This window comes from Rhinichthys klamathensis, unplaced genomic scaffold (genome assembly GCF_029890125.1).
Source record: "Rhinichthys klamathensis goyatoka isolate OS25496 unplaced genomic scaffold, OSU_Roscu_1.1 h1tg000210l_1, whole genome shotgun sequence".
Classification (NCBI taxonomy): domain Eukaryota; kingdom Metazoa; phylum Chordata; class Actinopteri; order Cypriniformes; family Leuciscidae; genus Rhinichthys; species Rhinichthys klamathensis.
The window spans coordinates 769,441-782,945 of NW_026606735.1; the positions used below are offsets into that span (position 1 = coordinate 769,441).

The window sequence follows — 13,505 nt, forward strand, 5'->3', positions numbered from 1 at the left end:
CCTCAACTATTCATTGGTTTGATCAAATGATTGGGTTATGTTCGTAACTTCTCACAGACATGAGCATAAACATTCAATTGAATGCTAATGACTTCCTTTGATAACAATCAAACAGTTTTTCAGAAGATCACTCTTGCTTTTTTCTTATCACAAATTAAGTACATATCCTATAAGGTTTACTGAACAGCAGTTCTGTTAAGCTAAAATATCCCCAAATTCTTTACAAAATCCTCTAGTAGATTACAACAGATGGGCCTGTGGAACTCAAACAGACCTCATTTCATGGGCATTATGTGCTACTGCAATATATATGACAGGTGTGTGAACATTTAAACACATTCATGATGTATATCCAAGACAGATCAGCCTTACGTGCTCACGCTTTGACATGCCAAGTCATGGAGCACATGACTACACTTACAGAGCTTCCCATGTGACTCAGCATAACCATGGCAATGCTATCAGGCAACCTCCAGAACACCTGACAGGTGTCCCGATTCAGGACGCCTGCATGTGGAGCTCTAAGCAGATCAGGCGTGCGTGTGTGTGTGTGTGTGTGTGTGTGTGTGTGTAACGTAAGGTGTGCGTTTACTGGATTATTCTAGTGTGCTGAGACTGCACTGGTACACAATAGTGCTACGGTTGTTTTTTGCACGCACAGGCACAAAAAGATTAAAAGCTTCTTTTCTGGGAGCAAATGTTACATATCCATTATATCTTCGCCGAGCAACGAAGGAAAAACGAGGGGCAAAAGGAGGGAGCGGGGCAAACAGCGCACCAATCTTTTCTCGGGTTCTCGAGAATGATGAATCGCCTATTACATCAGTGTTCTTCAATCTATTGGCCACATGCCTGTATTTGCTCCGCCTCTCTATTAATCATATCATACGAATTGCCACATGTACCGGTCTTGGTCTGAATGATGTTGAACGTACTCTCAAGAATACATGCATGTTCATGCATCTTGTGCACTTGTAATAGAACATGTGATTCTAAGAAAAGACTTTTAAAAGATGGCAGCATCATTATTTTAAATAATGATGCTGCAATTTTCTAATATAATTTTTGCCACGCTGCAATTTGGTTCTAAATCTCGGATGAAAATTGGTATTTTGACAGCCATCCACAAAATAGTGGATAACTCAACCATGTATTCAACCATGGAATTTAATTTTTTTGGGCTTTAAATCACTATTAATGTTTGTCTTTCTTCAGAATAAAATATTAACGAAATCAAAAATTTCAAATCAAAAAGGAAGTATCCAAATTTTGGTTGATTTGACACGGAATGACCCGCTTGATCATTTTATCTTTGCTCAATTATGCAGATACAACTGGAAATACTATGATGTAGTATCAAGTTCTTCCTGCTAAAAAAACAGCCTAAGCTGGTTTGCTGGTTTCAAGTCAACATGAAATAAACAATCACTCTATTTTCTAAATGCATGTTAGAGATCTTATTGTGACAATTCATCCATGCATAGGTTTCATTCTTTTTTTAAACTCATAATTTTTCATCAAAATAATGTCATAAAAGGACCTTCTGGTGAAAATGACTTCTCTCTGTCTGGTGACGAATGCAGGACTTCTCCAATCATTTAATCCACTAAAAGCCAATCTTATTCTTTTTTTGTTACACTCGAATGTACGTCACAATACGGAAGAAAAGATCTTCCGTTTCATTGCAACTTTAAAGAATGTCTTCCGGACTGACCAGCTAAAAAGTGTCCAAAACTACACTGAAACCAGCCAACAGAACAGCCAGTGCCTGACCAGGCTGGAAGACCAGAAACTGGATTAACATGTTTTTTTTCAGCAGGGTTGGTAGCCAGTTATAAACCTTATCATTGGCTGAAAGAACACTTTAATATATTTTAGGTGATCCATCCCTTTAAACTTTATGTTTAAACTAAAGCACCAATATAGACTAAATTATGCTTTGTTATTCAGGACAATATTGCATCATTTTAACTTGTGTGTTCTCTAACGGATCTGAGACGTTCACACACACACAAATACTCAAACCCTGTGATATGCACTACCACTACACCTAAACATAAACACAGATTGCTGTGCTTGGCTGGCTCACCGCTGTGCCACCTGGTTGATTTCACGGGGAAACATCTTGGCCGGTTCAGCAGGCATTGCAGAGTGCATCTCGGAAAGGCTAAGATTAGGGTTACAGTTATTAGAGGTGTCCTGTCCTGTCTATGATAAGGCAAAAATGTGCGGGGTTAAAACTCCTCTAACTAGCGTGTTTATTCCTACAGATCGCACAAAAGGCATTCTTATCCAGCTATGCATGTTTCAAAATTCTTGAGATAGTTCACAGTAGGGCTGCACAATTTTCAGGGGGGGGAATCTAATTGCGATTTTTCTAATAAAATTGTGGTTGTGAATTAAAATTTGAGGGGGAAAAAAGAAAGAAAAAAAGAAAGAAGAAAAGGTTTGTTGTGCTTGTCTATATAAAGGCATAATTTGGCCAAATATTTTGTGATTATATTTCAATGTGACTAAATAATAATAATAATAAATTAAAAAAAGAACAATTACTATTGTAATATTTCACTCTAACAAAAAAATCAAGAAAATTATAACAGCAATACTAATATTTATTAAATATATATCCAATTTCAATGGAATTGCATCCCTAAAAGTAAAAATGTTCATGTACAAACTAAGTTAAACATGCCTGGGTAACAGTATGAATATAAAATCGCAACAAATATAAAGAAACTGTACTCTCATTTATATGAACATGCTATAAACTTACAAATAAAACAAAAACATTCATAAAACATTCAAAGCTATGGCATTCATTAGCACATTCCACATCCACACAAAACCACGAACTGCACGTAACAGTACTGCAGATTCTGCAATAGCACATATTTCAACATGATTTCAGGAAAATGCATGACAAGTCAGCCTTAGGTAAGAGAAAAGGAATCTGTCAGGTTCAAACAGTTTCTTACTAGCAACGGGTGTTACTTCACGAATCAATGAGCTCAGGCAAAAGGACAGGTCATTACATGTGTGCATAAACAAATTACATCAAATACTGGGAGTCACATTCTGATAATTGCACAATGACAGACAGAACAAGCTGGAATGCTCAGTCCAGGACCTCTTTAACAACTAGTTCATATCTTTAAAACAGTAGCTTAGATGGTCCCATTTTATCTACTGTCTTTAACTACTATGTCCTAACATTGAAATTAATCGTTTGATACAATGTTTTCATATTGTACATATATATTTTTAAAATACCTGCAAGTAAACAGCTGTAATTAATTTCTATAAATACATCTAAAATTACACTGTTGACCTTCCCTTCCCTTTTAATCCACCCATACCCATACCAGCAAACAAGTCCCTAACCTTACCCGTATCCCACCAAGTGTTTTGCAATACAATATATTATGAACACAATAAGTACACTTATTTTTTTATGTAAGTACATAGTAGTTAAGGACACCTAATATAAAGTGTGACCGCTTAGACTTCATTCTCTCTTTCGCCCTCGTCTAAAATGTCTGTTTGTGAGGAAGTAGTATTGTGTTTTGCTGATGTTGCTGTTCTGATTGTGTTTAGCACCGTGCATCTATTGCACTAGTGACTTTATCCTAACCTTGTTTTTCCTCATTAAAAGAGGATTTGTTTCACATGAGCCTCTAGGACATCCTGTTCCCAACACACACAACTTTTCTGTCCGTTTTCTGCAGTCAGTCTTTAGAATAAGGGTCAAACATAACATGTACATTAAATTGGAATGGCTGACTTGTAAGATACAGTGGCCTCAATATGTATTTGGGTAATTAAGCAACATAAACATGTTTGAATGTCATTGCATCAGATCAGGGATTCCTCAACTTTTTTGTCAGCTGAACCCCTTTGACATAATCATTTAACAACATATTCACATGTTGGTTATGGTCACATGACATGCAGGTAAACATTTTTTTTAGAACACATTTACTTTGTTTTGTTTTTATGATTTAATTAATTATTAGAACCCACAGCAGTTCCCTTGCAAACATCCAGGGGTTTTCAAATCCTGCATTAGATAAAATTATCAAACCAAGTGGGATCTGCAAACAAATTGTGCATTTTTCAGAACAAATTTCACTTTTCTCAGTAGCTTTTGCAATGACGTTTAACCAACTGATCTCCAAGTGATTTTTAAGTGTGGCTGAAGTGCACAAATACTTTTTGGGGCCACTGTATCTTTCTAATTGGTATTTGAAGGAAACTGTTTGGTGCTGAGGGACTAGAGTCTTATCTGTGAGTCACAGGAAGATACAAAAATCAGACACAGCCTCCATTGTGTTTGCAATCGCTAAAGCTGAAATCTCAGACTCCTTTTCTCATATCCTGTTTTTACAGAAACACTGAGCACTGCCTTCTGAAACGATCACAGGGACAACAGAGCGGGATAGAGACGGAGATGGACAGCAAATACTAAAAGCACTTTAAATGTGCTGAGGGAACAACTGCTCTTTCCCTTATCAGATGACCTTATGTAGGTTACACACGCCACATGTGCTTACATCCAGCAGAAAACAGACAGACGGCATTAGTGGGATCATTCGGGTAACTGGAACCGTAGTTCCTCCACACCCTTTTCTAAGCTTGATCTGAAAAAAATAAACAACCCGTTTCCTTTTACTCTTTAACAAAGTATTAATTATCGCGGCGTTCACACGTTCTAGGGATTAGTTTGTTTGAATGTGCTTATTGGAAGCCATTCATTTGGAGATACTTTTACCAAAAGCACAAAACAAACACTTCATTATAGTACTCTTCTGTCATTTAGACAGAAAATGCTCAATTAAAACATAAAATGCTGTTGAGTCAACTTGTGTTGAGTTTATAGTCAACACAAGAGCTATTTCCTGAGAAATGTGACCTCTTGAGGATGTCATGTGACCTTTGCGATGACAAATATTCCTCTGCACACATCCCCTTCCTTTAGCTCCTCAATCTGTAATGTACATAATATTTCCGACTGTCCTCACGAGTTGTTATTCGACCATGTTTGGCCATTACCTAGAGGGCAACACTGAAATAACACAGCAAGAGTTTCAATCAGCGAACAACTTGTCTCTTAAGAACTTTTCTTTTGCTCTTACTGGTGACCTAGATTCAAAGTTTGAAAAGGACTGGGACATGAGTCCAATCCCACAAGCCCTATCCACAAGTAGATACAAGCCCTAGTTTAATACGTCCTCTAAAAGTGCCTCGTTTCCACTGAGCGGTACGGTACGGTACAGTTCGGTTCGGTACGCAATTATTTGCGTTTCCACTGTCAAAAGTTGTGAATGGTACCAAAAAGCCGAACCGTACCGTACCACTTTTTGGGTACCCTTCCGTTGGGGTACCTAGCACAGTGGTACGGTACTAAAAGGTGGAGCTAGACTCACTGCAGAACGGTGATTGGTTGACAGAGTATCGTCACTTGCGCGTGCTACAAGGGCATTAGAAGCATACAGTTAAAATATAATACTACTGTTATTGTGTCACGAAATGTAGTTTTAAGAGTTTTTCAGGCGAGAAAGTAGTTTTTTAAAGCTCAAATCTGTGGTTTATTTATAGATTTATGATCATTTGAAGATCCATTCCAAGCAATCACCGGACGCTCGGCGCTCGTGCACCCCGCCTGGAGCAGCCTTTCCCCGGCTAGCCGTTCTGATGTTTGCCGCTGACTCTGACGTCTCTGTAGTGGTTAAACTTGAGATATAATTCGTCTTGTACAGACCTAACAGGCGATCTTTGGTCTCGTGAATCTATAATTCGTTCCCTGGCCAATAGTTTTGGCAGAAGGCTAAGTAAAGTATAGGCTATTTGAGCGCTGAATTTGTATATTTGACTGAATTGTTTGCTTTGTGATTAAAGCTTTACTGTATATATTTTTGTACCTTTTACTTATACTTTTATAATGGCTATTATTATAAAACTGAAATTCACCAAAAATAGATAGTTTTGTCATTTATTTTATTTTATTACAAGATCATCTGTAATGTTGTTTATTGCAACATTTGTACCAATGCAATATGCAATTCATTGCCTGGAATATGTTTAATATTTTTAAATTTAAACGAAAAGAGGCAGGATTGTGTTTTATATTTAGTTTTGTTAAATATAACGTTACATACATGCAGTGAATATAATCAATAGGCTATGCATTGCGTTGCCTGAACCACATTTGTGTGCTTATAATGTTTAAAATGTATTTAAATTAAATCGAAAGAAGCAGAGTGGTGTTTTATAACATATTTCGTTTTATTGTTGCCTTAAATGTACATAACCGGAGTAGCAGAGCGAGCTGAGTGGCGCATTCAAGAACGCGCTGACGCTGTTCCATTAGCAGAATTACTGGACTCGCGTCCTCGGGATCATTCTCCTGAGTCGGACTTTGCGTGGCTACTTGGTATTGAGAAACGCCTAATGCCAGCGCTTGTTTCTTGTGACAAACATCCCGAGAAGCAAGAACAAGATCTGCTGTCTGTCATCCATTGTTGTTTACTATGTCGCTTTTGTTCGCGCGAAAATGACGTCGATCGCTTCTCTCCGGCATACACCACGCCTATCAAGTAGGGTACTGTTGGCAGTGGAAACGCGAGCCCCGATCATGGTTTAGCGACCCGACCCGAACCGTACCGTACTGAACCGTACCGTACCACTCAGTGGAAACGAGGCATAAAAGACTGAACGAAAAAGTGCTGAATCTAAAAACAGTCTGGACAAATGTCCTCTCTACTTGAAAAGCATTTGACCTTACTAGTAAATACTAAGGCTGTGATGACGGTACAATTATATATATGGTAACACTTTAGTTTAGGGTCCAATTCTCACTATTAACTAGTTGTGTATTAGCATGCATATTACAATGATATTGGCTGTTTATTAGTACTTATAAAGCAAATATTAATGCCTTATTCTGCACAACTTTATTCTACATCTCTTAACTCTACCCAATACCTAAACATAACAACTACCTTACTGGGTATTAATAAGCAGTAATTAGGAGTTTATTGAGGCAAAAGTCGTAGTTAATAGTGAGAATTGGACCCTAATCTAAAGTATGACAATATATATTGATATTGCATTTGATACTTTAAATACTTGCATCAACATATACATTTATTGGTCAATTATAGCTGAAGTGTGTCATTTCTCCAGAGATTTAAAACTATTTTCTTCTCTTTTATGTGTTTGCTGCAGTTTTAGTCATGATCCAAGTATGATATCCTGATGCATCCCAAAGTACTGAATCGACATGCATCATATCATAACATATCAGGGCTTCAGAGTGTGAGTGAAATGGTTGCAAATGCGACAAAAAAAATACTAATTGGCAAAAAATCTAGTCGGCATTAATGACAGACAGGATTCACAAACAAATGAACCGGTTGTTTTCAAGGAGTCAGTCAAAAAGATTCACAAAGCATCCACATACTTCCTTGCAATTTCACAACTAAACAAGGTTGACAACATTTCTGCAAAAATAGTATTGTGTTGCTTCTTGCATGTGTTCAGTTTTATCCGCAAACTACCACATGAACTAAGCCCTACCCTGAACCTAACCGATAGCGTTAACAAAAACAGAGTGAGATGACAATGCATTTGCTGATTTAACTTTGCCATTTTAGCTTACATACAAGTCTTTGAGCTCTGTTTGTTATGGTCAAAGTGTCTTACTTTTCAAATAATACACTATGCTAAAAGTGTTTTGAGGTCACAGCATAGTATTGTGCAAGGAACCATGTGAAAATACATCAATCTGCCAATGTAATCATAATTTGTGGGAAAAGGAATAAAAGTTGTTGGTGTTTTACTGCCACTAAAGTTCATTTCAGTTGGAAATGGCAGTGAATTGAATGTATAGGTAAGTTTTACAAATGTATGTAGGTAGAGGCACATAAGGTAGCTCTACTAAACACCACTTCATTCATCTGTCTTCTACAGTCATTAAATTACAAGGAACCAGATAACGCTAATAAGACTTCATTAGGAGCGATACAGTGTCCAATAGGTGAAAGCCAGCAAGATGTTTGCATCAAATGAAACCCAATTGACCTCACTTCAGTCAAGGAGGAACTGGAACTGTAATAAAAAGCCTCTGGGTGTTAGAGCTGCCGTGAAAGCAGTGATCAGACGCCTGGCCTCAGATAGCCTTGATTATAAGTTATAACAGTGGAGAAGAACCATCTCGCAAACTACAGGGTGCGATGAAGAATCCTCCCATCATGGAACTGACACACTCTTCATCATCCTCTTCTGACAGATTGTGACAGATTGGACCTTGAGAACACACTCACACACACCAACAATATACAAAAACCTGCATTCAAAAGCCAGTTGTTACCTCAGATTTAGCCGGCGCTCATCGTCACTTCCAAAGTCCTGGGAAAATAAAAAGGAATGAAACAGAAGTTAGTTATCTAAAACAAAAGAGCACTAAGACACGTCCACACTATTCTATTTTAAATTGTATTGCTTTGAGCCTCAAGATAAAGAACAGAGCAGGGTGCATCTTTTCTGATGTGATAAATCAAACCACGTCTTCACACATCTTCTAGTACCAAACCAAATTATAAGTTATAAATTCAGCATCTGTTTGAAAATGTCAGCACAATACCGGAATAAATAATGGAGAGGCCAGAATCCCTCAGGCCTCGGAACTTTTCCAAATTCCACAACCTCACCCGACTCAAACCCAGCGCAACGCACAACAATCTGGCTTAAACATGTTTCTTTTTTCCCTCCACATGATCTCTCGCTTTCTCTCTGCTAAATGTGTAACATTTAAATACAATACAAGAGCTATGTGTCCTATATAACAAAAAAAGCTTTGATATTTCACTATTCACAGCAGCGTAATATGACAAAGGAGAAATGTTCTCTCAAAGCTGAAACGTGAACAACGGGGCCTCTCCTTGAGATAATGTTTCATCATAACAAAGAGTGTTTTTTAAATAGTTCCTCACTGTATGTGAAAGTGACGGCCCTGGTTATTAGGTTACTGATAGTGGTGTGTAGCACTGAATGGAGGCAGGGCAGTGTGCCATGGTCAGATGTGACTGATGCCTGAAGGGGAAGAAACCGTGACAGAGGAAGTGGTTGTGCCAGGGTTTCTGTCACGTACCAAAATCTGTCCCTTCATGCAGAAGCTGGGCTTATAAAACTTTATAAGCAGGGCAGAATGAGGAGAGGAAATAATGAGGTTTGTGAAGTGAACAGAAACAGACTTTATGGAGGCATGAGGGTTTTCTGAGATTTACTAAAGTGGAAGAACAGACAGCGTGGGGCGAACGGTGAAAAATAAGAAGGTAGAAATCAATATTGTGCTCCTGAAGATTCGCAAAACATTTTAATTCTGTAATTTCTGAGTGAAATTCAAATCATATATGCACAATAAGAACGTGAATTAAAGGACTAGTTCAAATGTTGTTTCAGAAATTCCTGGTCTTTCCAATATACTGAAAGTGAATGAAGACTGGGGCTGTCAGACTTCATATAAAGCCCCATAAAATATAGGTGTGTAACGATACATGGATAAAGATCTAATTATGACTAATGATGTGATGTATTGATAGAGCGTTTATCAACATACCTTTTTAAGATGCACCTATATTTTGACACACCTATGTAAGCCACATCTGCATTATACAACTCTACTTGGGATTGCAGCAAAGATAATAGCATAATCTTTTGATTTCACAGGAATCTTACATTTATTGAGGAATTCTGAATATGATAAAAGTAGGCCTTGTTCATTAAGCATCTGACTAACAGTAAGTATTCCATAGTCATACCAAGTCTAATTAAAGATAGACTTTTTTTTTTTGTACAAGATATCTCTATTATTCCATATAAAGTACCGATGTGGTGAAAAGTTGTGTTTATAGATTAATTGTCAAGCCAGCAGTGCCTGCTTATGGAAGTTTGCCAGTTTATTTGGGATTTCTTCAATAGCAAAATTACATTTTTAAACGAACATTGATGCCACCGCCATTTTTCACTTTCTCTTGTCAACTAGTAAGAGATATGACCGACGTCATGTATTACTCACCAATATAACACATATCACCCTGCTGAAATAAAAGAGGTAAGCAAGGACTAAAATAAAGCAAATTAATATGAATTAATATAGATTCTGGAATAAAAAATATTTTTTTTTCAATCATTTTTAAATAATTTTTAGATTTTTTTCCCCCCAGCCCAAGTAGATTCCCGATCACGTTTTCTTTTCGAATCATCATAAGTAAAATCATCAAAAGTAATGTACAGCGTCATCAAGACCAGTCTAAGCCCCCCAAACCCTGTGTCATTTTCAGTAAGTTCTGTAGTGTTTAGGGTTGGGCCGATGGACGATGACGTGATTGTTGACAGACATTACGATGTTTAGACGGCATCGCTGCTCTTGACTGAATAACTTTTGTGACTTTAATTGTAAGCATTAATGTGTTTGCAATGAGAACTATCCAGTGTTATTTGATTACTTTCATTTCTGTAGTATTTGTTATTACCTGAAATCTACTGATAGACACGCCTAAAAGATTTAAAGCCATGTTTATATCATGTTTATTGTCTCTATATTCTATTTTTTTTTTTTTTTATTCATCAGAAATTTGCCTTAAGTGTTTTCGTGAAAAAAAAAAGCTCATACATGTTTGGAACGACATAAAGAATGTTTTGATTTCATGTTGAATTTTACCTGAATACCACACAAAGCTTGCACAGATTTTTACCCTTGGAACGTTAAAACCAATAACATCACCGTATTTATTCCTCAAAAAATGAGTTCTCTACACCTTCTTTCTATCAGCCCATCTATCTATCCCTCTCTCTCTCTCCCTCCTTCTGCATGAGATGACATCACTGCAGCTGCATGTTCCCAGTCCTCATGTTTGAGGTCGTGCTGTGAATTCTAAATAGTGTGTGTCCTCACTAGCGTAACGCATTATGCAATCATTCTTAGATTTAAGTACTATGTTATATATCTAAAGATAGGAACAATCGAGGGATAAAAACGAAGGTCAGGTCCAACTAAAAAGAAAAAGACCACATTTCCTAAGAGGTTCAAGAATGTTGTTAATCTGATCCTGATACTGCGGCAGAAACCGAATTGAAGTGTGAAAGTGTTATGCCCTGAACTGTGTGTATATAATAAAAATAGTACACAAATATCTATCATTAAGCAAGAGTTAGTACTCTCATAATACAGTATCTGATGGATGTGTTTTGTGCATCATTCAAATGTGTAGAGCTAGCGCCTCCTACTGGTTGTATAGTACAATGGTTTTCTAAGACAACTGTGATGTCAGAGGAACTATTAATTTATGAAGGTGGGGTGCTCATGTAGGAAAGACAATTTAAAACCTACAAGACCATTCCTAAAAAAGCAGGGTTTTCCTGACACTTTTCAGAACCACCTCCTGAGAATCACTAAGTAATAAAGCCCATTCAGCTCTCCTAGTGAGACTGGCTAAAAGGGTCCCGCTCCTAATGAAAAGGTAAAAACAGGAGGCCTTTCATTGCATGAGAGGAGCTTAGCTGTGCCATGACACAATGACTTAGATTTAAATTTCTGTTGAGAAGAAATGCAGTCATCGGGGGGGTGGGACCTTTAACTTTCACACAAAGAACAGCAGCTCATGAAGGGCTAGTGTAACAAAAATTGACCGCCTGCAGATTTGCACCACACAGATACGGTAGCAAAGTATACCACTAATTTGTGGAAGCACAAATTAGGAACTATGGGGAACGGGGAAGACAGTGTTCAGTATTTCTGTTGTTGGACAGTTTTATTGTATACAGGAAAGACCATGACCAAAAAGCTCCCCCCTTTTTGACAGTTCCTCTGTTAAAATGGCTTGACCAAATGAATGGAAGCACACAGTCCAACACAATACCATGAGATAAAACAAACTCCTCCATTTACTAACACATACAATGACGAGCAACAAGTCATTATATTTTCAATAAAAATATAACCACAGAATGCAGTGGCATAATCTGTGTGCTTATTTTTGTATACACATCTTGCCATTTAACGGTGCACTAAGTTTTTGTTTAGTTTTAGCTGGTCCCTAATCTGTCCCATTAATACCAACTGTTATGGCATATCTGTATATAATATATAAAGTGTGTTTTGTAAAGATGTGCTGGTTTTATTAAGATGTGTATGCACAAATAGTAACAATACCATCTGGAACATGGTACATGAAATATCTCATCATAGACCAAAATTAAAAAGACATACATTTATTAATTAGTAAGTATAATCCAAGAACATAGCTTATATTACTTTTATGTTTATGCGTTGCAAAGCACTTTGCACGTTGACTCACTCAATTGCATGACAAGGCCGGTCATGTGATGTCAACAGCGGCACCCATAAAGTGACGACCCGCTTCATAACAGCTTTTTATAGGCTGATATGTCTGAAGTCTTCATCTTTTGTGGGTGTACATAGTTTCAACGATTTATTCCCAAAAGTGTCATTCATTTGTATAAAGTTGTAGTAAAACATACTGAGTGCACCTTTAAGACTTGGCATGGTCTCCACGATTAATCCTTAGTTAAACCAGTCTGTACCAAACAAAACAAAGTGTTTTGTGCTTCGTTTACTAAACTTAGACGCATTCTTTCACAATCGTTGAACCACAAATCGCAGGACAGCCTGGAAGCAAGCCATTAGCTCAATAAAGTACAACAGCCCTGTCAAACTCTCTCTCCTGGTGACAGAATCCAAATCAAGAGCATCACACCTCATCTAACCACAACCATAAAACCACCAGCAGAGATTAAGCAAAATCACAAAACACACAAGATGAAGGTGATTGATCAAGAACAACTCAACTTAGGCCAAAAATTATATGCACATATGTGTGACTAGTTTATGTACATAATATACATAAGTAATGGTATGTGGGCTATAGTGCATAAAAAGCCCAAGGCGAATCGTGTCATCTCTGAACAGAGTGACACAGCGTTCAATCCTCCATCAACCCTGATGGCATCCCGCTAGTTAGCTCTACAGCCTGAGCTGTATTAGCATTGGGCCTACGTGACTAATTTATATATGCGTCCCTTTATGTATTTTATAAAACATTACATCATCTCATCTCAGCGTGTTTATTTCCGCTTACCTCCCCCGCGTTGGTGGTGGCGGTGCTGGAAGTGGACGCCGCGCTGGGAGTGGGCGAGCGCTGCAGGGTTACCAGAGCCATGGATGGAAATCTCCCAGCACAACGGCCAATCTAACTGTCACAAGCTAAATCGACTAGCGGATTTCCCCCTAGCAGCAGCAGCGCCAGATACACGGGGACTGTGCTGCAACTCCACGCGCTCGGTGGGGCCACTGTTAAAATGCCATATGGCTGAGCCGCTGATCGGCGTTGTTTCTGTCGCTGAATCCGCTTTGACATGAGCTGGATGATGTTTGGTGCTTCTCTCTCTCTCTCTCTCTCTCTCTCTCTCTATTACTCACTGCCGCA

At 38.0% G+C, this 13,505-nt stretch overlaps 1 protein-coding gene across 1 annotated transcript in view; it reads right to left on the reverse strand.

Moving 5' to 3' along the window:
* ssh1a (slingshot protein phosphatase 1a) overlaps nt 1-13,505 on the reverse strand; it is a 41,221-nt gene extending 27,716 nt beyond the window's left edge. The window contains exons 1-2 of the mRNA XM_056263818.1: nt 13,158-13,505; nt 8,369-8,406 (exon numbers count right to left, since the gene is read on the reverse strand). Of these exons, the coding sequence (XP_056119793.1) occupies nt 8,369-8,406; nt 13,158-13,238 (119 nt within the window). The 5' untranslated portion in view covers nt 13,239-13,505. The remainder of the gene's footprint in view (nt 1-8,368; nt 8,407-13,157) is intronic.